Genomic DNA, 24841 nt, shown 5'->3' with positions numbered 1-24841 from the left:
TTCCTTGGCCACATCCACACCAGGCCTTTATTTCACTTAGGATAGTCATGGCTTCTCTCAAAGAATCCTGGGAAGTGTAGTTAGTGACGGGTGCTGAGAGTTGCTAGGAGATGCCCTGTTCCCCTCACAGACCTTCAATCAGAGTGGCTGACTGTTAACCATTCTCTCAGGGGAATAGGAGTCTCCTCTCAGCACCCTTCACAAACTACACTTCCCAGGATTCTTTGAGGGAAACCATGACTGTCTCACATGAAATCAAAGTCTGGGGTGGGTGTGGCCCCCTGATTAGGCAAGCCCAGCAGCTGTGAGGCTTTTAGAACTCTGACAGTTGGTTCTTACTGAGCATGCTCCGCGCTATCATTGGTTCCCAGTCAAAATTTATTAAATTAATTAAAAAAAATTAAACTTTTAAACTGCAGCAGATGAAGGTCAGAGTATGGGGCAACATCAGTATTAGGATTACAGGTACTCTGTGAACATGGCTGATTTTTAATGAATTTCAACAGATTATAACTCTCAGAGAAAAAAGTCCAAAAGGGCTCTGAGGTTTTTCTCTCTCTTTTTACACTTTGAACTGTCTATTCTCTCTGACTGTTTTGTGTATCGCCATGAAAATTGACAGGGTTGTTAAGCAAGCGTTTCTGAGTTCAGGACTATAAATTATGTAAGGTTTTGTTTTGAAATGAGCTTATGGGAAGCATCAGAATGGCATGGAGGGTATTTTCAATTTAACATTGCGGAATGTGAAAAATCCCCACTGGCTATAGTATACAGCCACTCTTGTGGCTGTTTAATATCCAGCTAAACTCACAGCAAATCCATCAAGTACAAATCATTATATGCAAAGAGTAAGCATAAGTGGAGAGGACAGCCTGGCTGGGAGTCCAGAGTCTGTGAGTTCAAATCCCCACTTGTGTCTCCTGGGTGTCAAGGGCCAGCTAAAGATCACCCCCACAGTGAGTGGCTCAGGGGTTACATGCCCTGCCACCTGTGCAGCCGTGGGCAAGCTACATAGTCCCAAGGAGCCCAGTTTGCCCCCCAGCTGGCAGTTGCGGACAAGGAAGGGGCTGGCTTGTGTAGCTGTGGCAAGCTGAGCAGGCCCTAGCCAGCTGGAGAGGACTAGCCTCAGAGGGAGGCAATGGTAAACCTCCTCTGAATACTGCTTACCATGAAAACTCTATTCATAGGGTTGCCATAAGTCGGGATCGACTTGAAGGCAGTCCATTTCCATTTTCAAGCATAATGAAACTGACTCACTCCCACTAAGATTTTGGCTGGCCTAAAATCAAGAGCTATAAAACCCCACTCCTTTATGTCATGCAGAGAGATTGTTAGGAAAAAATCAGGTTTCAAAACTCTTATAAGGATTAAGAAATGTAGCACTATTCATGGGACACAAAAAAAAATTGTGCAAAGTTAGCTGGTGTAAAATATGGACTGAGTAATTGCCAGAAAGTTCCTCATTCAAATCTCACATTGGCTGTTCACTTTCTCAGCCTCAAATCACTTTCCCATTTGCAATAAAGCTAAATATGGGCCTATCTTGCAGGACTGTTGTAAGGATACTTAGATAACTTAAGTGAAGCACACTGAACAATCTCAAGTGCTGTCTTGCATTATTAACAGAACAGAAAATTGTTCTTAGGCAAAGGGAATAATTTTGTACATAAAGGGTAAAATCCAACTAAGTCCTACTCATAAGATACCCACTGAAATCAATATGATTATCTTAAGTCTATTGATTTCAATGGCTCAACTCTGAATATGATTTAGTTGGCTAACATCTAGAGAGCTGTTGCTAATTTGAAAACAAGGACTTCTGTATGAGAAGTCAGTCAGGAACAAGCTGCAGAAAACAGCCTTGGGGTGCATTCCTGAACATATTTATTAAGGTTGTATAATATAAGCAAGGGTGTTTCAACATACCACAGCTATGTTTCATATTAACTGAACATGAACCTACACTTTTTTGCTTTTGAAGACGGCTCTGATAATCTTAATTTCTGTAACTTACTGCATTTTGGTGTACATGAATCTATCCTTAAAGACTGTTCTGACATTTCAACTGGTACAAAATACAGCAGCAAGGCCCCTAGAGCTGGGCAGCAAACACTGGTAACACAACTATTCTTTATGAAGTTTATTAGCTACCAATTTCACTTAGGAGAATAGCTTCCAACTGTAACCACAAATAAATCAGCAAGGAGAACATGCTCTGCTATTTTGTTATTCCAGTGATACGCTGAAAGAGTATATATATATATATACATATAAATGCTATTCTATTTTTGTGAGAAATGAGGAGCAGTTATATTTGGTCCTTGGTAGACAAGATATAAATTTATTTTTAGTTTTGTAGGGTTTTTTTGTAATGTAGCATAAATGAAAGGTGTTGATCTGGAAGACATGTACATAATGTGAAGTAGAGCCCGGAATTATACACCATGTATAAGAGCCTGGAATTATACACCATGACTCAAATGAGTACAAGGGTATTTCAAAGTACTGTATTTCAAAAGGCATCATCAGTACATTCACGTTTTCAGAATACCTAAACCTTATGTAGAAATAATATTTTATGGTTTGTTAAAAAAAGAAATGGAAAAAAACTGGCAGGAAACACTGTTTCCAGTATTTGAAAGTATCAAAGGAAGTATTTTGCCAAATGCTGATGGTTTATCCAGATTTTTAAAAAAAAACTTTTTAGGATACATACAATATTCAACAGGTTATGTTACAATAGAGTTCTTCAAATATTAAAGTATTATATTAATCAGACACCAAAAAATAAGTTGTCTAACATATATACTACTACTAAAAGCAGGATCAATAATAGTATATATGATTCCTTTCACAACTGCCTATGTAACACTCAGCATGTAATGTAATAAGAATATGTTTATTAACAAGTCACACTAAACTATAGTTTGGCATGATGTATATGAGTCACAATGAGCTTCAGGCTCACATATTCCTTCCTCCCCTCTCCTCTCCTCTCCCTATGTGGCCAGGAGGGGGCTTGGAAGCTTTTGCTTCCACTTTTGCTTACCGCAGTTTGTCATGTTGTTTGGACTAGCAAACTTTGTTCACTATCATTCGTTTCAAAGAAGCCAACTTGAAAACATTGTTACTAAAGCTGGCCTGTTTAAACTATATAAAGTTTAGATTAACTCTAGTTCTTGGTCTGAACAACACAGCAAACTATGGTTACACAAAATTAAAATGTTCCAAATTGCTCCCAGGTGTGCGGGAGGAGGAGGGGACCACATGCGCCTAGAACTCATTCCAGCTTGTGCATATTGTGCTAAACTATGAGTACTCTATACAGACGGTGGGGCTTTTTATGTGAAGAAAAAAAAAAGTTCTCTCATAACTTGAAAAACTAACAACATAAAAGATAATGGCCCAAAGAGTTAGTGAACAAATCATCCAGTTCTGATTAAGACAATATAGAATTTTAATTACTGCATTCCTTTTGACAATTGTGCAAGAGATACAGCTAAGCAAACATATATGAATGCTAGTAATTTCCCCATTAATAAATTAAATTACAGATAATATTAAGAATAGTTTTAGTTTAAGATTTTGTCTCTCTTCTCTCCAGTTTGTGCTCTATCAAAGACATTAAAATTTGGAAGGTATCTGAATTATCAGAATGTATCATCTTAACTGAGAGCCAGTGTGGTGTAGTGGTTAGAGTGTTGGACTACAGCCTGGGAGACCAGGGTTCAAATCCCCACATAGCCATGAAGCTCACTGGGTGACCCTGGCCCAGTCACTGCCTCTCAGCTTCAGAGGAAGGCAATGGTAAACCCCCTCTGAATACTGCTTACCATGAAAATCCTATTCATAGGGTCGACATAAGTCCGAATCAACTTGAAGGCAGCCCATTTCCATTTCATCATCTTAACTCAACTACAGAGCATCAGAACAGACCTCTCAAATCCAATCCTGTAGTGTGTTTACACAGAAGTCCCACTGAATTAAATTAGACTTACCCACACATAAGCGTATATAGATTTCAGCTCTAGTTACTTTTTAGGACAATTCCATGCAACTGACTCACTTGTTTCTATTTGGAACCATGTTGCATACAGCAGGGCTACTGTAGCAGGTAGACTTCACTTTTGTATGGGTCTATTTCATTTTTACTAGAAGCCCCATGGTCCACCAACACAGCTTACATTTCCAAACCAAGAGTATATATACATAGGATTTATTAACCGTTACAGCATAACTAATCTGTATTAAGTAATCTGAATATACACTCTTGCTTAAAAGGTTAAGTAGTGCCTTGCTGGTAAAGTTAAATGTCCACCTAGTCTAGCAACAACCAGGTATTCTGGATGGACTTCCAATGCATGCCAATTTACCCTCTATCTTGACTTATACCACATTGGTTTTTGGTATTCTTCTCCTTTCAGCATCCCTACTTCTTCACAGCCTTGCTTGTTCTTAGGCAACTGAAGAAGATTCAATTTGTGCTGGTCAACATCCTAGATCCTCTTCTTTATTAGAAATCACATTCACAAGCATTTTTAATTTCTAGTTTAATTAATTACAAATATGTTATACTGCTAAATATGATAAAAATATCTAAGTGGTGTACATAAAAAACAATAAAAGTACAAACAAAAGCATTCAATAAAGTTTCCAGAAAACTAAGAAAAACAGAACTAAACTATGTATCTCAGATAAAACTAAGCAATATACAACACAAAGGATTAAAAATTAATATTCAGAGTCCAAGAAAGCTTGGGGAAACATATGTTTTTAAAGACGTGTTTAAAGATTATTACTGTTTTCACCTCACAAATAATCTGAGGGAGGACATTCCAGTGAATGGGTGCTATAACCAAGAAGACCTACTTTCACACTGTCACCAAGTGACCATCTGCTGGTTGTGCTGCAACCACTAGGAACGCCGCAGAAGACCTTAAAGACTGGTTTGGTCTGTACTGGAGGAAGTCATCTGCTAGGTATCCTGGGCCCAAGTTCTCTAGGGCTTTAAGTATCAGCAACAAAAACAAAGTAGGCTCAGGAGCTAAAAGGTAGTCAGTGCAGATCTTTCAACACTGATGTAATACGTAAAAATTGGGTGTCCCATTAAGCACCCTAGCAATTTTGCACTAGCTGAAGCTTCTAACCCCATTTACAGCACATTACAGTAGTCTAATTGCTGAGGGTGGTGTTCAATGCTAGTCCTACTCAGAATAGACCTACTGAAATTATAGACATGATGACTAATTTAAGCTCATTAATTTCAACAGATCTACTGTGAGGAGGACTTAGTTGAATACAACCCTTATTTAAGAATAAAATATGGCTGAATTTGTGCACCTGGAAGGAGATGGGATGCAACCTGATCCTGAGGAGTAAAGAGGGAAGTGGAAGTTCAGACGTGCAATTTGGTTTTGCAGGGAAGCTAAGCTGAAACACGGAAATTTTCACTTAACCAAAATGACAGTTTTCAGTATAGCTGGTACAAAAAAGGCCTCAATTAGTACACAATTAATATGGGCAGGCACTTGATCTCTTTCTGTTAGTCACACAGCCTTAGGTTTCAGTTATCTAATATGAATTCCTTCAAATATAATGCTCTTCATTTCTTTCATCATCAAGTGTAAAACATTAAGGAGAATTAAAGCTTCACAGACTACAGCAACATATGGCTGTAAATAACATTAAGCTTTAGAAACAAATGCATTGGAGAAGCAAATTGTAAAAAGCCTACAGAAAGACAGTAGGTGACAATCACTCCTTTTGATATGAAAGTCAAGTGGCATTGTGGTAACCAGTACATCAGTGAAATGCGGTCATTCAGAAAGAAGGGTGGGTTCTACATAACTGGGGAACATTTTAGGCTTGTAGATTGAAGATCAAGGGCTATGTATATGCTGCCATGTAGCCTTTAGGCTGCTAGGATACAAATGACCCAGTGGGTTGTTTTCCTTTAGCCTAGAGCAGGAATGGGGCGGGGGGGGGGACCTCAGGCCTCTCTATCCAGTCTTCAGGCCTCTTCCCAGGCCACAACCCTCACCAGATCTGCTGCTCTGTGCCTGGGTGGAAGTATCCCTGAACTGTGGTAATGCCTCTTGCTTGACAAGATAGAAGACAGGGAGATGTGGTGTGTGTGTGTGTGTGTGTAAACATCTGCCTTTTGTGCAGCTGGACCGTAGTGTACTGTACAAAAGTAAGAGTAACGTCTAAAGCAGTGGTTCTCAAACTTTTTTGGTTCACGGCGCACTATAAAACATATAAAATTTTTCTGGCGCACTTCATGTACAAAATATATATTAAATGTATATTAATTGATCATGGATGTAATAAATCTCTATACAAATGGGTTTCTTCTTATTTTTAAAATATACTTTCATAATATTCGCGGCACACCTAGTCACCTCTTGCGGTGCATCAGTGTGCCGCGCTGGTCTAAAGCCTCACCCACTTTTGCCTTTCACCCTGGCCACTTTATGTTGCTAGCTGTTATGCAGATCCAGAAAGGCTGCCCATGAGACAATGTGGCCCTCAGACTGAAGCTTTTTCACCCCGGCCTAGAGCCTAAAAACAGTGCAGGGAGGGGCTAAATACCCCCTCCATACACTGTATCGGATGGTATGGGGTGGCCATCATAGCCACCCATTCCATATTATGGCAGCAAACTTGTGCATAAATAATCAGTGGTATTGCAAGTTATGGGCACACTTGTTTATTTTTGACAGTATCTTGATTCTGGTGGAAATGAAAAAGAAATATTAAATATGGCCCTTCCTGTGAGTGGTAGCCTTATGTTTTCTAATTTACCTTATATTTCCATCCATATCTCAAAAGGGCATCTATATGAAAGAAATGGAGAGCCCTAGAGCTACTTTCTTCTCTTTCACTCCACTTCTGATTCCTTGTAATATAACTAGATTGATGGACAGACAAAATTTGTCTCTTGCTCCCTGATCTTGATAAATATATGACCTTTACAGCATCTTTGTTTGCCATGGCAGCTGATAAGATTTGACACATTTTTTTTTTACAATGGATTGCTCTTCCCTACAACAGAGACCACTTAATAAAATTATTACTCTGGTTTTCAGCAAAGTTTAGTTTCTAACTCAAATATGGCTATCCACCTTTGCTTACCCAGCTGTCCTCTGCCTCCATTTACAAAGCACATGGGATTCTTGAAATGACCTTTGGTTATGAAGAAACAAACAGGGCTGGCGAGTAAACAAAACTCCCTCGTTATGTTTGAGAAAGGAATGAATAACCTCCTCTAAGCAGACACCTTAGCAACATGCATAATTCTAGTAAGTTACCCTCCACACTCAGCTGGTATAGTACAAGTGGGGAGGACAGCCTGGCTGGGAGTCCAGAGTCGGTGAGTTCAAATCCCCGCTCGTGTCTCCTGGGTGTCAAGGGCCAGCTAAAGATCACCCCCACAGTGAGTGGCTCAGGGGTTACGTGCCCTGCCACCTGTGCAGCTGTGGGCAAGCTGCATAGTCCCAAGGAGCCCAGTTGCCCCCCAGCTGGCAGTTGCGGACAAGGAAGGGGCTGGCTTGTGCAGCTGTGGCAAGCTGAGCAGGCTCTAGCCAGCTGGGGAGGACTAGCCTCAGAGGGAGGCAATGGTAAACCCCCTCTGAATACCGCTTACCATGAAATCCCTATTCATAGGGTTGCCATAAGTCGGGATCGACTTGAAGGCAGTCCATTTCCATTTCACCCTCTGCACATTCACTTGAGCTCACTGATAAATGCATCCAAAAACATTCATAGGGATCAGGTGCACGGTAAATGCCATAACACTGAGTGAAACATGCATTCGGATAAATGGATATAAACAGCACTGCACATCAGATTTGTTTAGGCTTTGCTAGAATTAAATAACCCTGCAGACTCATCAAGACAGTCTAAAAGTTGTTTGTTTCAAATTAGCATCAAATGTTAGAAACTGTGAACAGGACTTTCTTACTTTCTTTCTTAATAGTGAACATGAATTTCTTGTCCTGCATTCAACCAAGAGCATTTTAGAGAATATGGTATATAATAACCTGATGAAAGCACATTTGTCTAATTTCTGAGGTTCTCAGATTAAGTGGAGAACAGAATAACTGAACACAACCTGTGCTGTGAAGTAGTGTAAACTTATGTGGAAAACATAAGGCTACCACTGTGTTGCAAAGTGAAAGCAACCATCCATCCACTTTCAACATATTTAACTATCGAAAGTTTTATGAAAGGACATGGTATGTGTGTGTGTTTTAAAAATTCTCTAATCAGCAAGACTTTAAGGTATGAGGACAGATATTGTCTGAAAGAAGAAGAAACCCTGACCAGTATTCATCTGAGCTGGACACACTGACTGATGGTGTCACATAATGCCATGAAAAAGAGGAATGTATAACTCTCTGGAAAAGGGGAACTGAACATACACACGTACATACACAAACTTATGGGCATGCATATATACATATTATATACAACTTTTGTAATGTACATATCCTACATAATATACAGTAGGGCCTCACTCATACGGCAGGTTACGTTCCAGACCCCCGCCTAAAAATGAAACCCGCCGAAAAGCGGAACTCCTTCAATAAGATGGTGCCCGATGCCCGAAAAATGCCGTAAAAGTGGAACAAGCACCGTATCAGCGAGGCCTTACCCTAATTTTAGCCGCCATATTAGCAGAACGCTGAGAAGTGGGTTGCCAAAAAGTGGGGCCCTACTGCACATCTATTCTTTTAGTGCCTAATGAATTTGCCCATATATATAAGTGTCCGTAGGTGCTAAAAGAATAGATGTGTATTATGTAAGGTACAAACATTACAAAAATGATGACAGAAAATAAGAGAAGCATGCGAAGGATTCCAGAACAATCCCCAGATTGCTGCACCACTGCACAGTGAAGATTTCTGACTTGAACCACTGATGTGTAAAGTCGTCCGACTGCTATTCTAGGCGTGCAGGAACAACACCTCCACCACCACCAATCTAGGAGGCACAGCACATGCAGTGTTAAGATTCCAGCTCTCCATATTGGATTTACAGCTAAACCCGTGCCATGTTTACTCGGAAGCAAACCTCATTTAGTTACATGGAACTGAGTCCAGGGTAAGGGTGCTTACATTGGAATGGGTCTTCAGTCACCATCGAACTCGGGGTGGGCGGGAGAGACCGAAAGGTGGATGCCCGCCAGAGGCGGCTCTAGGCAGACAGAGAAGGACTAGGGCAGGCTACGGGCGAGGGGCTGGGATTGTGACATATAAGGTTGCTATAGGGCCACCGACCCAGCCCTCCCCTGCCCCAATTGGAGCACAGCGAGGGCGGGGGTTTCCACCCCTTTCTCTCCCCACCCAGCCTGGCCTCTTGTCACTCACCCAGAGAATGAGGCTGTCGCACAGCGGCTGGTCGTTCGGTTTCCCTTCCATGGCGACGGCGGCGATTTCCCTTTCAGCAGCAGCAACAGCAGCGCCGCCGCGCTCTTCTGCGGAACGTACAATACACCAACCTCACTTACTCCCAGAACAATGCGCAGGTTACGTGTCACCCGCCGCTTGTGTCACCTTAACATTAACACCCATCTCTACATCTGCCTCGTCCCCCGAGGGTCGTCTTTGGTGTTTGACGCAAGACCTGGCCAATCGTGAGGTAGGGAAACCAAGCCGGCGCTGCCAATTTAGACCGGGTAACAGGGCATTCTGCCCAATCAAGAAGGTGGCCCTGCAAGGTTTGTGAGGCGGAGCGGTGAGATGGGGGGGAGGAGGAGAGAAAACAGGGCGTTGCTATGGCGCCACCTGCGGGAAGTATGCAAATACTGTAGGAGCAAAGGAGCGAACTGTATTGCATCCGTGTGCCCTCCCGCCCAGTACTGTCATCGAAGGTGTCAGTTACAGTTTAGGATGTCCCCCCCTTCCAACGTCTCTTCATTCTCTGTTCTTATACCCTTTTCGTCCCTTTCCTTTTTTAAACTCATGTCCTCTTTTGTGTGTTATGTGCCTTCAAGTAGATTACGACTTATGGCAACCCTATGTCCTAACCGGTGACCTCCAATAGCATTTGTTATAAACCATCTTGTTCAGATCTTGTAAGTTCAGGTCTGTGGCTTCCTTTATGGAGTCAATCCATCTCATGTTTGGTCTTCCTCTTTTTCTACTCCCTTCTGTTTTTCCCAGCATTACTGCTTTTTCTAGTGAATCACGTCTTATCATTATATGTCCAGAGTATAATAACATTAATTATATTGTTTTATCTTCTAGTGATAGTTCTGGTTAAATTGTCTGAAAACAATTGTCTGAAAACCTTTTGTTCTGAGTACATTCACAAGCCTTTCAGCCACTGAAGAAAAGTTCACCTCAGTTAATTTCCCTATGGCGTCACAAGAACCACACAGTCTTATTCTATTCAGCTAGTGATTGCTTCAATCACACTCACTTGGGGTGGCTGATCTGGGACATGCTGGGTATGATTTTCAGTTGTGTGCTAACAACTTCAATTGATTTCAATATGACCCACGTACACAGTCTACTCTCTGAAAAGTAGGTCATACATTGCTGGAACCAGGCAACCAAAGTGCTCATAGTGATTACTGTGAAAGATGTGAATGGCAATGTATCATTGGGCCATAGGGATGTGAGGTAAGCTAGACTTGTTAACAGGAAAATTAAATACTGCTTAAGCCAACAGGATAATTCAAATGATAAAAATCTTAGGGCAAGGCAAAAAAAAAATAGCACTAAGATACTAGAAAATTAAGAAGTTGTGTAAACTATTCCAATTACCCTGAGATTTTTTGTGCAGTTACATGGAGTAACTGTCATTGGTTGAGATCCTGCTCTGGGTTATTCAACATTCTTGTCACTCTCAGAACTGTTCTTAGGGTTTTTGTTTTAACATGGACAAGTCAGGCCTCTGTGTTTTTTTAAAAAATATATTTTTTATTAATTTTCAAAATAAACCTATTCCATTGCCAATACAACTGTTGGAAATTGGAAAACATAAATAAAACTCATCTCAAACAACTAACCCTTTCCCCCCAACCTACCCCACCCACCCTTGTCCATCATTGCACTTCTAGAAAACACATTTTGCCAACATTCTGTCTCCACCTCAATTATTTGTACATATTAAAAAGTCTTTGCCAAATCTTTTACACAACATTAAAAGGAAAAGCAACCCAACTAAATAAATGGAGAGATACAGAATAGATTATAATTTCTGTATACATTCAAGAATGAATATAGGTTAGTCTGGGGAAACAATATTCTTATCTCATGTTCAAGATGGTTCTTTTTGCAGTCAAGATAGTCATGAGATTAAAGATTTTGGCAAATTACATGCTGTAGTTCCTCTATTTTGTTTAATTTATTTAAAACTATTTCAATACTGTGTTTCACATAATGAAATTAATAAAACAGAATACCTAAAACAGCAGACAACAGTAGGCCAAAACAGGCATATTAAGTTATTATGGTCAGTTGATACTGTTGACCAGCAAAACCCTGAAAGACGTTTTTAGCAGACAATGAATTGTGCATATCTTGTCACTTTTAGAAATACTAAAAAGCTGCTGGAATGATGCTGCTGAATCGCAAGTGGATGGTTGCACTGGGTTATTTAATGTTTTAAGAAACTCTGAAAAGAATACAGAAATTAGCAGGCAGCTGTGATCCACACCTCTCTCCTGCTTTCTGCCTGCAATCCAGAAGACAGGCTGTTTAGTAATCTGGACACTGCCTGACCTTCTAAGACAAGTTTAAGATTTATGATCAATGCTGGTGACAAATCATGATCAATGGAGAAGCTCAAAGTACTTTAGGAGAACATTAGATTGTGTTACTGAAGTTACAATATTTCTGCTTTTGGTGGAGGAGTGATGCAGATCAGAGATAATGCTCTTAAAATACAATAGCTAACAACATAAGGGGTGATGCTAGTTAAGTTATATGTGCTAAGCAGAGCATTTGTGCAGTCAGCCCAGTGCTGTTACACTCAGGTCCTGCTTGGATTCCCATGGGCATCTACATGGCTACTATGAGAACAGAATGCCCGATTAGATGGGCTGTGGGGAGGAGAGCCTGGCTGGGAGTCCAGAGTCTGTGAATTCAAATCCCCGCTAGTGTCTTCTGGGTATAAAGGGCCAGCTAAAGATCACCCCCGCAGTGAGTGGCTCAGGGGTTACGTGCCCTGCCACTTGTGCAGCCGTGGGCAAGCTGCATAGTCCCAAGGAGCCCAGTTGCCCCCAGCTGGCAGTTGTGGACAAGGAAGGGGCTGGCTTGTGCAGCTGTGGCAAGCTGAGCAGGCCCTAACCAGCTGGGGAGGACTAGCCTCAGAGGGAGGCAATGGTATTATTTATTTATTTATTTATTTATTTATTTATTTATTATACTTGTATACTGCCCCATAGCCAAAGCTCTCTGGGCGGTTTACAGTAACTAAAAACATATGCCATTTAAAAATACATCTTTTAAAAAACAATTTAAAACATAATTTAAAAATTTAAAACAATATAAAACACATGATAATACACATGGTAAACCCCCTCTGAATACTGCTTACCATGAAATCTCTATTCATAGGGTCGCCATAAGTCAGGATTGACTTGAAGGCAGTCCATTTCCATTTTGGCTTCATCAAGGAGGGATTCTTATGTTCCTCATTAGTCAGTTCCACTTCCCATGAGGGTTACTGAAGGCAATGTAAAACTCTAGATAAAACAGAAGCCACTCAGTGGTAATGACTGGTAATGCACTCTTGTATGAAACTTGAGATACATCACTGTGAAGGAGTCTGATTTGCATGTTGGGTGGCATTGTAATATGTTTTCTTGCATCTCTTGTAATAAGTTAACCAACAAAAGGTTCTTGGGACATTTGTGCCTCCTCCACAGCCACGCTCAATAAGTAAAGATGAGCCTGTTTCACCTGAACACAAGTGGCACTGGAAGTGAAGGGGTGCAGATCTGGTCAGGAAAGAAGACCAACACTGGTAACTAATAATCCCATCCTAAAAGATAAAAGCACTGATTTGTTGCTGTTAGAGCTGAACTATTACTATGGAGAATGCTTGAAAAAGAGGTTCACTAACTTTTGCAATAAAGTTATATTGAATCCAAAATGCCAGAGAAAAATGTTTTAAGCTTCCTTATTCCAGCCACTCACTCAGCACTGAAACCAAAACTAAACTCCACCATATTTCAAACACTCCAACCCCACCCTTTCTGTTCTGTTCCTCCCTGGTCCTTTTCATGTCTTTCACTACAAATCCCAATATGCAATTCACCTAGCGCACTATCACATGTTCCTATGGTGCTGACAATTCTAGTTAGCTAAAATCACTGCAAGCAGGATAAGTCAGTCTGGTTGGGAGGTTGTAATCTACCCTAGCAGGTAAGATCTTGCTTGTACCTCTGATTGGCTAATTACGTAGAAACTGAAAGGAGAACAGCACTCTTAACAGTTTTATTACCCTTTACTTATTGTTTATTTATTTGATGCCATTTATGAATTGCTTCCCATAAAGCATCTTGAAGCGATGTCATAGGAAAAACATCAACAATAAAAACAATTCCATATATAAAAACAATTGAAAACAATTTCAAATCCAGTACAGATTCAGACTGGCATAAAGATCTTCACTTAGAGGGCTTATTGAGAGAGGAAGATTTTCAACAGGCACTCAAAAAACAATAGAGACTGCACTAGTGTAATATGTAACCAGAGGGACTCTTAACTTATATGCATGCATACATTGGCATGTGTCTATTCTTTCCCAGTGTAACCTGTGTTTTTTAATTGATAACAAATAAGCTACCATAGAACTTGGTGCCATTAAGAAGCATGCTTAGGAATTTTGATTTTATATAACTTCCTTGTGTAAGCCAGTAGTGGACCAAAAGAATCTGTGTATATATTTGGAAGCAAGGAAATCCTCTAATCTTTCCAGGCTGTGCTGCAGAAATATGCTTCAGGAGTTCTGCACTGTAGAAATACTCCTCAGAATTGTTTCAAAATATATAGTAATAAAAATACTTCAACTTATTTTGTAATGGTTGGAAAAATCTTAAAATCATTATAATTATCATTATAATAATTATTAAATTTATATACTGCATTCCATAAAAAATCAAAGTAGTATATAACAAGAAAATATAATATATAAAACCAATATAAAAATTTAGGATAAAATGAAGCAGATTAATCAGTGGTACATATAGCTAGAGTCACATTTCAGGGAAAACTCCTGGCTGTGAACAACAACAACAAAAATCTTCAGCAACCATCCCTCCCACTTTTCTTTTTCTTTTCAGGTTGTAAACAGAATAGATTATATACCTTCCTTGCAGGCTGCATCAGTTCTGTTCCAAAAGAGTGTCAGTTTGTTGGGCCCCAAGGGGTGGCACAATCTGTTCACTCTTTCTTCAGCCTCCAGCAAGCGAGAATGTTCTGTGACAAGAGAGTTTGGTGAGCAGATGAACTGAACTGCCGTCATTGAACTCACCTCACCTCTCCACATGGTAATATCTACCAAAACAGCCTAGTCACCACAGGTAGCTGTATAATTACAGTTTGTTTACTATCAAAACTACATGGTAGACAGAAATCATACCTTCCATATTTATTTTTCTTTTGTTCAAAACTAATGTCAGATGCTTTTATGTTTCCTTCCTTAAAAACTTAAAATGAAAGAGACAATGCAGAACAGTATCACACCAAGACTGGGGGGACCTGGGTTCATAGCTACTCTCAGCCATGAAGCTCACTGGGTGACTGTGGGCCGGTTACTGTGTCACAGTTTAACTTACCTCACAGGGTTGTTGTGAGTATAAATAGGGGCAGGTGGACTAAGTGTACTGCCCTGAGCTGTGTGAAGGAATGGTGGGCTATAAATGTAATAAATAAATGCATACATTAATGAGTGGCACTTTGGTTTCCATTACATTTCATGATTTAACTATTGCTCAATTTCAATAGTTTTGGGGTTAGCTTTATTTCTTAATTATTTCACTGATTTTTTATAAAGTTATCTCCTGCTAGTTGTGGATCTATCTTTTGTCTTGAATTAACTGGAACTTGAACTAGGACCAGTTATGGGTATTTTAGTTGTAATATATTAATACCAAACAAATGCATAGTTTAAATGTTATGGAAAACACAAAAGCCCCAGCCAGTACCCCTGAATTGCATACAATTTGACTTATGAATGCACAAAACAACAGATATACAAAAGTTTGTACCTGAACTTTCTGGATCTAGTGTCAAGACAATCCTTCCTCATTTGCACATAGTATTATTATTTATTACACAGTATTTTTATTACACAGACATTTTATTTGCACAACTCTGTGTGTGTGTGTGTGTGTGTGTGTGAGTGAGTGAGTGAGTGAGTGAGTGAGTGAGTGAGTGAGTGAGAGAGAGAGAGAGAGAGAGAGAGAGAGAGAGTGGGCCAGGACCACCCAATGTGCTTCTTGGCTAAGCTGAGATCTACACCCAATATATCCCCAGCCTAAGACTGACACTGTCAAGGCCAGTCCATGCCTAAACCAGAACTAGATAAACTCTGTCTCTCAGAGGAGAACACAGTTGCTGCACTCACCATTTACTGGGACCAAGAGAGTCAATATACCATTGCTGGCAATAAACAAGAACATGCTCTCAACTTCCACCCATTATAATACATACTCTGTGTACAGAGTTTGCACCTAATTCTGGTTGGGTACAAAATTTATTGCACTGACACCAAAGTCAAGCAATGTTTCCAATGGATGCTGCTTTCTGAAGTTTGGAGAACTGAAGAGCTGAGCCACATTTCTGTAAACTTAGATTTCATAGGTATGGGATAGATCTACTCTTGTATCACTTAATACTTTACGTGAGGTGACATAATATATGGCACTCCCTGCATATAGTGTGTCGAGGAGAAAGGCTAGAATCTTGGGCTTCTACTGGGAGGAAGGGCGGGATATAAATCAAATAAATAAATAAATAACTTCTCCCTAGACATGCTACTTTTGTATGTGCAGGGATATACATTTGCTCTCCCACTTCCTGTCTGAATTGCCAAAGCCCAGTAAAAGAATTACATGCAGAAGCCAATGCAGCTTCACAAATAACCTGAAAACAAAAAAGGACACATATAAGGAAATGGAGCGAAGGACAGGCCACAAATGAAGAGTATAGACAGGTAGCACAGAATTGCAGGGATAGCATCAGGAAGGCTAGAGCTGAGAATGAGCTGAGGTTAGTGAGGGATGCTAAAAAGCAATAAAAAGGCTTTCTTCAGGTGTATGCATAGTAAAAGACAGAAAAGAAATGGTGGTTTAGCTACTCCATGAGGATGGCAAAATAACAGCATATGACCAAGAAAAGGCAGAAGTACCAGGCCTGGCACCAGCAGGTGGCCAGGGCGCTTGGCTGAGGGCCCCCTCCTTAGGGTGGGAGGGTGGCACTCCTGCTGTGCAATCCACAGCACAGAATCCTGCAGATCGCAGAACAAGAGCTCCCAGGCACCCCCCCTCCCAATACAGGCAGTATGGGCTTCAATAAGACCGCCCACCCACCAACCTGTCGTGTTAGCTCATCAGTGTCTGCGTCCTTTCCTGCCATCACCCAAGATGGCAGTGGGAGCATCCCTAAGGGGTTGATGCTTTTGCTGCCATCTTGGGTGATGGCAGGTGTGCACGCACAGCGTATACACTGACACAGCAGGTAGGTAGGGTGGATGGGCTTATTTAAACTCTGCACTGTTTGTATTGGGAGGGGGTGCTGGTTGTATGGTGCTGCAGCTCCAGAGCAGGCTGGTGCCTAAGGGCCCAGTGATCTATGACCCTCCTGGCAAAATTATTATTATTATTATTATTTATTAAATTTATATACCGCCCGACTAGCAATAGCTCTCTGGGCGGTGAACATAAAATAGCATAAAAATACAATGAATAACAAAATAATACTAAAATACAATCAACAATCCAATACAATAAACATTTTTAAAAGTAAATCAGTGTAACTTAAAATGCTTCAGAGAATAGGAAGGTTTTGACCTGGCGCCGGAAGGAGAGCAGAGTCAGCGCCAGGCATACTTCCTCGGGGAGACTGTTCCATAGTTCGGGGGCCACCACTGAGAAGGCCCTAGATCTTGTCATCACCCTCCGGGCCTCCCTGTGAGTTGGAACCCAGAGGAGGGCCTTCGTAGCAGAACGTAGTGCACGGGCCGGTTCATATCGGAAGAGGCGTTCCGCAAGGTATCGTGGTCCCGCACCGTATAAGGCTTTATAGGTTAATACCAACACTTTGAATCTAGCCCGGAAACATATTGGCAACCAGTGCAAGCTGGCCAGAACAGGTGTTATATGCTCGGACCACTTGGTCCTTGTCAGCAATCTGGCCCCCACATTTTGCACTAGTTGTAGCTTCCGAACTGTCTTCAAAGGTAGCCCTACGTAAAGCGCATTACAGTAATCCAAACGTGAGGTTACCAGAGCATGTACCACTGATGTAAGGTCCTCTTTACTCAAATAGGGACGTAGCTGGGCTACCAACCGAAGTTGGTAAAACGCATTCCTAACCACCGAGGCTACTTGAGCCTCAAGTGAGAGGGAAGCGTCTAAAAAGACTCCCAGACTACGAACCCGCTCCTTTAGGGGGAGTGTAACCCCGTCCAGGACAGGGTATATATCCACCATCCGATCAGAGAACCCGTCCACCAACAGCATCTCAGTTTTGTCTGGATTGAGCTTCAGTTTGTTAACTCTCATCCAGTCCATTGTCGCGGCCAGGCAATGGTTCAGCAAATCGACAGCCTCACCTGAAGAAGATGAAAAGGAGAAGTAGAGCTGCGTGTCAGCAGCATACTGATGACAACGCACTCCAAAACTCCTGATGACCTCTCCCAACGGCTTCATGTAGATATTAAAAAGCAGGGGGGACAAAATTGACCCCTGCGGGACCCCATATTGGAGAGCCCGCGGTGTCGAGCAATGTTCCCCAAGCACTACCTTCTGGAGACGACCCGCCAAGTAGGAGCGGAACCACTGCCAAGCAGTACCTCCAACTCCCAACTCCGCGAGCCTCTCCAGAAGGATACCATGGTCGATGGTATCAAAAGCCGCTGAGAGATCAAGGAGAATCAACAGAGTTACACTCCCTCTGTCTCTTTCCCGACATAGGTCATCGTACAGGGCGACCAAGGCTGTCTCAGTGCCAAAACCGGGCCTAAAACCCGATTGAAATGGATCTAGATAATCAGTTTCATCCAATAGCGCCTGGAGCTGGCCAGCAACCACCCGTTCCAAGACTTTGCCCAGGAATGGAACATTTGCCACTGGCCTGTAGCTGTTAAAATTGTCTGGGTCCAAGGAAGGCTTTTTCAGGAGTGGTCTCACCACTGCCTCTTTCAGACAGCCCGGGACCACTCCCTCTCGTAAAGAGGCATTTATCACTTCCATGGCCCAGCTACCTGTTCCATTCCTGCTAGTTTTTATCAGCCAGGAGGGGCAAGGATCCAGTACCGAAGTGGTTGCACGTACCTGTCCAAGCACCTTGTCCACGTCCTCGAGTTGAACCAACTGAAGCTCCTCCAACAAAACAGGACAAGACTGTGCTCTGGACATCTCACTAGGATTTACTGCTATAACTTGAGAGTCTAGGTCCCGGCGGATACATGAGATCTTATTCTGGAAGTGATCGGCAAACTGATTACAGCGGGCCTCCGATGATTCCACCGTGTCCGGACGGTTTGAATGGAGAAGCCCCCGGACAACTCAAAAGAGCTCCGCTGGGTGGCAAAGAGATGATTTAATAGTGGCAGCAAAATGATGTTTTTTAGCTGCCTTCACTGCTCCTACATAGAGCTTAGTCGAAGCACTAACCAGCGCATAATTGTATCCGTCGGGAGTTCGTCTCCATTTCCGCTCAAGCCGCCTCCTATCTTGCTTCATCGCTCTCAGCTCCGGAGTATACCATGGAGCTGTATAAGCTCTACACAGGAGAGGGCGTGCAGGAGCGATCGTGTTTACAGCCCGGGTCATCTCCGTATTCCACAGAGCGACCAGGGCTTCAGCAGGAGCGCCAGTCCTATCAGCCGGAAAATCCCCCAGAGCCCTTTGAAAACCTTCAGGATCCATTAGTCTCCGGGGGCGGACCATTTTAATAGGTCCCCCACCCTTGCAGAGGGAAGAGGTTACTGAAAGTCTAAACTTCAGCAAGCAGTGGTCTGTCCATGACAAAGGGAGTGTTGTAAAACTCCCCACATCCAGATCACTTTCCCCATGCTCAGTAGCAAAAACAAGGTCTAGAGTGTGCCCCGATACATGTGTTGGACCACTAACATATTGAGACTATGTCATGGAAGCCATGAAGTCCTGAGCCGCGCCAGACAAAGTGGTCTCGGCATGAATGTTGAAATCCCCCAGTACTATTAGTACAATATATTGTAAGTGAAATACAAGCTGAAGGGCAGGCTTGCAGCTTGAGTTTGATAGAGCAATGGTCAAGGAATACCTAATTATTTTGACCGAGTTCAAATCTACAGGGCCCAATGAACTGCATCCTAGAGTAATGAAGGAATTGGTTGAAGAACTCTCAGAACCATTGTCTATTATATTTGCGAAATCATGCAGGATGGGTGAGGTGCTGGATTACTGGAGGATGGCTAATGTTTTTTCCTATCTTCAAAAAGGGCAAAAAGGAGGAAGCTGGGAACTACAAAACAGTCAATCTGACATCAATCCCTGGGAAAATTCTGGATCAGATATAAAGCAGTTAATCTGTAAGCACCTTGAAAACAATGCAGTGATTACTAGAAGCCAACATGTATTTGTCAAGAACAAATCCTGCCAGACTAATATTATCTCATTTGTTGATCTGGTAACCTTCTTGATAGACTGTGGGAATGCTGTGCACATAGTATATCTTGACTTCAGCAAAGCTTTTGACAAAGTACCCCATGATATTCTGATTAACAAGCTACCTAAATGTGGGCTGAATGAAACAACTATCAGGTGGATCCACAGTTGGCTACAGAATAGTACTCAAAGAGAGCTTATCAATGGTTCCTTCTCAAACTGGGGGAGATAACGAGTGGGATACCACAGGGCTCGGTCCTGGGTCCAATACTCCTCAACATTTTTATTAATGACTTGGATGAGGAGGTGTAGGGAATGGTTATCAAATCTGCAGATGATACAAAATTGGGAGGAATAGCTAATACCCTGGAAGACAGAAACAAAATTCAAAGGGATCTTGATAGGCTGGAGCATTGGGCTGAAAACAACACAGGGCCTTTTGACCATAAGGCGGGGTATAAATAATAATAATAATAATAATAATAATAAATAAATAAATAACAGAATGAAATATAATAGGGATAAGTGCAAAGTTCTATACCTAGGAAAAAGAAACCAAATGCACAGTTATGAAATGGGGGATATTTGGCTCAGCAATACTACATGCGAGAAGGATCTTGAAATTGTTGTTGGTACCAAACTGAATATGAGCCAACAGTGTGATGTGGCTGCAAAAAAAGGCAAATGTTTAGGCTGCATTAACAGAAGTATAGTTTCAAAATCGTGTGACTTACTAGTTCCCCTCTACTTGGCACTTGTTAGGCCTCATCTTGAGTTCTGCATCCAGTTCTGGACACCACACTTTAAGGATGCAGACAAACTGGAACAGGTTCAAAGGATGACAACAAGGATGATCAGGAGACTGGAAACAAAGCCCTATGAGGAGAGACTGAAAGAACTGGGCATGTTTAGCTAATGGGGAATTTTATGTATCCACACATATATAATCATAGATATTTTAAAAAAGGTGTATGTTTTATAATCATAGGGACCTGAGATTCAGGCTAACAGGGACCCCTGAATTTTAACATTTAATTTAGACTTGTAAGCAAAAACCTGTTGCAATAGCAACAGGTCACAACGATCTCCTGTTTTTCCTTTTCAAATTCGGCCGGCGCCAAGACCCGGCTGATGCATGATTAATTATCCTATTGTTTGGAATCAAGGAGCATTTGACCTGTGAGAGAAGTTGTGATTGATGTAATAAGTAGGGATTGCCAATGTTTGATTCTTGGGTTCCACCTAGGGGGAAAATTTTGAAACATGTTGGAAGTTTTAATGAAGTGAAATTTTATAATGATTTTACAACTTTATAAGTGTGTTTTCATTAAGAAAAAAGTGTTTTCATTAAGAAAGAGGGGGTGGCCTGCCTCCTCTATATGTCTCTGAGGCTGAAAGATACTAGTTAGCCAGAGTCATCCAGCTTTTTCCTTTGTCTGTGTGGTTTCACAATGTAGCTTGGGGGTTTAAATAAAATCCTCTTTCATGAGCTATGTATTTTATAAGTAAGGAAATGGGATTTCTGAGAAAGTATAAGGACATAAGAACCCCTATGGCAAAGGAATAGAACTAGGGGTGCTCATACATTCCCAAACACCCTGAGTTGAGGCAAAATGTAACTCAAGGGAACTTGTCCAAATTTCTCCGGTGTACCTGAGTCAGCCTGACTCATCAGGAAACAATGGCATATGGAATGTACCAAGTATGCTTGAAAGCATATTCACAATAGTAACTGTCCCAACTAGAACCAAAATTCATTATAGTCTTGAAGAGACAGTAGGACAATGGTAACATTTATGATATGGACAGAATCTTGGAATCACCACTGGAGTTAGCTAATGCTTTCTGATTGGTTTGGAAAGATGTTATGTGGGCAAGGACTCATGAGATTGGTGAAATCATTGTCACATGCTGTAACTGTACTAAATAAAAGAGCTTGCACACAGTGCCTCAGTGCAGTCTCTCTTGGATGTTTCTGGGGGGCTGACCCTGCATGTGCATATGCATATGCTTGTAAAGAATGAAGGCCTACCTTTTTGCTTCAAGCCTGTGTCTTCAAATTTATTTAAGGATCCCCAGCAAAAGATCCCAATGGAGAAAAATTCTCCAACATAGCCTTGAGAAGAGAAGACTGAGGGGAGATATGATAGCACTCTTCAAGCACTTGAAAGGTTGTCACACAGGGAAAGGCCAGGATCTCTTCTCAATCATCCCAGAGTGCAGGCTATGGAATAACGGGTTCAAGTTACAGGACACCAGGTTTCAGCTGAACATCAGGAAAAACTTCCTGTGAGAGCAGTACAACGATGGAACCAATTATGGTGGGCACTCCAATACTGGATACATTCAAGAGGCAGCTGGACACCCATCTGTGGGGTATGCTTTAAGTTGGATTTCTGCATTGAGCAGGAGGGTTGGACTTTATGGCCTTATAGGCCCTTTCCAACTCTACTTTTCTATGATTCTATGACACGTGGCTGATTTTGTAGTTTGGCTATGTGAGACCCAGAGTATTCTAATTCTTTAGGCTGCTTCAAATATCATAAGGAATTTCTTACAAGTAAGGTACTCTCATATGGGAGTTCACAGGACATGCACATGTAGATTATAATATACAACAATCTACAAATGCTTCCCATGTAGAAATTGTGTAAAGGGTGAAATGGTCCTCATTTATTTATTATACTTATACCCTGCCTTTCAACCTATCAGAGCCTAGGGTGGCACTGAACTTTAGCTGACTGAAATCTGCAAGCTGATGAATGGCTTTACCAGGTCTTGTTGAGCCTCAGCTATCCCAGAAGAAACAGGGAGGGGGGAGGCATGAGTTTCAAGTGCCTCTGCTGCCAGAAGACGCAGAAGATTTGGAAGCTGTTGCGTCTGAGCAGGACCTTGGGGGAGGGGGCGAGTCTGATCTTCAGCCAGTTCCCACAAAAGGCGCGATCTCTGAGGAACAGAGCGCGCCGCCCCCAGCTCCTGCAGAGGACCTGTCAGGGGAAGTTCCAGAGGCAGTGCCAACTCCTCCCTTGCCCAGCCGTTCCCAGGATGTTACCAGCGTGGTGCAGCCCCCTGACCTCGAGCCCGTTGCTGAGGAGCAGGTGTCTTCCAATGAGCCATTGGAAACACGTCCCCCTTCACCTCGTTCCCGCCGCCGCGAGAAACGGACGGGGCAGAGACAGGACTTGTGAAGGAGTTAGAGATTACGATCGAAAACGTTCCCTACTTAAGCTTGCCACTTACAGTGGGGAGTTGCTGAGTCAACTTCCTTCATACGCCGCAGAGCATGTCTAGAGTGTAGTTAGGGATTCTAGTTAGTTAGCACAGGGTTTTCTATGAAGTGCAATGCCTTTGATGTTTCCATTTCTCTAATAAAACGAGATTACTTGCACCTTCGTCTCAGCCTCGTCCTTCCGGCTCTGGACAGGACAGGTCTTCACTGATAACTGACAGTATTTAAAGGATTCAGGACTCTAAATTCAAACTATGATCTACTGAAGCCTTACTCTGCTTTGATTAACAAGTGATTCCCTGGGTTTAGTACCAATCTATCCATGAATTGTAGTAGATTTTTGTAGATAATGATTTATGAAGCTTTACCTAGAAGGTAACTGCCATTATTTTAAGCATCTCTAGTTAGACATAATAATCTTATCAAACCTGATGAATGAATTGGAAGAGATAATAGTGCCTCGTGATTTCAATAAAGACATGTGAATTCTACATGTAGGCTTGACTGAATAAAACTGCTAACTCACGAGGTTTCTCGTGACTTGGCAGCCTACAAGGCTGAGCTTTATCACCGTTACTTCTGTTACACATAGAAGCAGTGCAGCAACGACACTGCAATGCTGTCTGGATTTGATCCATCAAAAACTGACTAAGAGGTGGCGGGAGAAAAAAAGAACTGGAATCACCTGGCAAAATGACAGGTTTTCTTGGCCATAGACGTTGGTAGAAACTCTCCACATGTGATGCAATGTATGTGATAGTCAATCAGTAGATTTATGTTTTTTGTGCCAATGTAGATTAGAAATACCTTGACCTGCACTGGCATTCCAGTAGGGGGAAGGGCAAGTTTGCACTTTTGGCAGTCTCTAGAGTTTAACTATCAGATGTCTGAGAGTTTTTTCCTCTCTCATTTTTACAGATTTTAAATTTAATTTCAAACAGAAAAGTATTATTTCGCTAGTCATAACCTGGGCCCTTGATACTATATGTTAGCCTGCTGACCTGCTGCCAGCAACATTTTAGGTAGCTCCAATGAGAGGCTTGCCTGTACAATGAATATAGGAAGTAAAGAATTTGCATGCTGTTCTATGTGTGCTTTTAGGATTTTTCTATGTAGGTAAGTTACCCATTAAGAACTGTCAGCTGTGCTTCTGTAAAAGATGGCTGTTTTCTACTCATTCAACCATGTTTAAGCAGTCCTTTTAATCTGCATCAATGGTTGTGCAAACAAAACCAGGCATAATGGAAATTAAGAATAATTAATCTGGAACAGACAAGTGATTTCTTTACTAATTTTATTAAACCAGCCTACCTTGCTAATCCTAAATCTAGATCTTATTGGTTATTTGTCTTACTTCAAAAGAGTTTTCATTACTGATAGTTGTTGAATCAAGTATACGTTCTTTATATTCATATGTTTGGTAATGCAAGAGTTTAGCAACAGGAAAGCCCAAAATATTGCACGTGTAACAGTTGTAAGTATGATGTTTGCAAACCATGTGACAGACTCTCAACACACACAGCCCATCTATAGGACACTTTCCAAAATGGCCCTAGAAAGTGTCTCCCAGTAGGCCACAGACCATAAGTGCTGCTCTGCAGGACAAGATACAGGACAAGATTTCACTCCTCTCCCCGTTAATAATTAGAACGCTCAATGTGGATTTTTTTTTAAAAAAATTGGGTTAACACCTAGAATTCTCAGTTCTGATTATATTTTTATAAGTTTTTTTGAAAAGCCCACCTAAATGACAACTGTAGAGCAAAATGTCCTCCTTTAAG

At 41.6% G+C, this 24841-nt stretch overlaps 2 protein-coding genes and 1 long non-coding RNA gene across 9 annotated transcripts in view; 1 reads left to right on the top strand and 2 right to left on the bottom strand.

Annotated features, from left to right (window-relative positions):
* The window catches only part of LOC133387755 (protein Hook homolog 1-like), a 44717-nt gene extending 35007 nt beyond the window's left edge, over positions 1-9710 (bottom strand). The window contains exon 1 of the mRNA XM_061633200.1: positions 9372-9710. Within this exon, the coding sequence (XP_061489184.1) occupies positions 9372-9422 (51 nt within the window). The 5' untranslated portion in view covers positions 9423-9710. The remainder of the gene's footprint in view (positions 1-9371) is intronic.
* Positions 9209-24841, top strand: part of LOC133387758 (E3 ubiquitin-protein ligase RNF170-like) — a 45059-nt gene continuing 29426 nt past the window's right edge. Inside the window, exon 1 of one of the 2 annotated variants that reach the window (XM_061633216.1) lies at positions 9209-9642. In XM_061633216.1, the coding sequence (XP_061489200.1) occupies positions 9379-9642 (264 nt within the window). In that variant the 5' untranslated portion in view covers positions 9209-9378. The remainder of the gene's footprint in view (positions 9643-24841) is intronic. The other variant, XM_061633215.1, reaches the window with a different exon arrangement.
* LOC133387759 (uncharacterized) overlaps positions 11062-24841 on the bottom strand; it is a 40961-nt gene continuing 27181 nt past the window's right edge. For 4 of the 6 annotated variants that reach the window (XR_009763547.1, XR_009763552.1, XR_009763548.1 and 1 more), the window contains 4 exons: positions 21864-22055; positions 20566-20720; positions 14325-14435; positions 11062-12952 (listed from right to left, as the gene is read on the bottom strand). This is a non-coding gene — a long non-coding RNA (uncharacterized LOC133387759). The remainder of the gene's footprint in view (positions 12953-14324; positions 14436-20565; positions 20721-21863; positions 22056-24841) is intronic. The other 2 variants (XR_009763551.1, XR_009763549.1) reach the window with 2 other exon arrangements.

Source organism: Rhineura floridana, chromosome 6 (genome assembly GCF_030035675.1).
Source record: "Rhineura floridana isolate rRhiFlo1 chromosome 6, rRhiFlo1.hap2, whole genome shotgun sequence".
Taxonomy (NCBI): Eukaryota; Metazoa; Chordata; class Lepidosauria; order Squamata; family Rhineuridae; genus Rhineura; species Rhineura floridana.
This window is presented reverse-complemented; position numbering and strand designations above follow the sequence as displayed.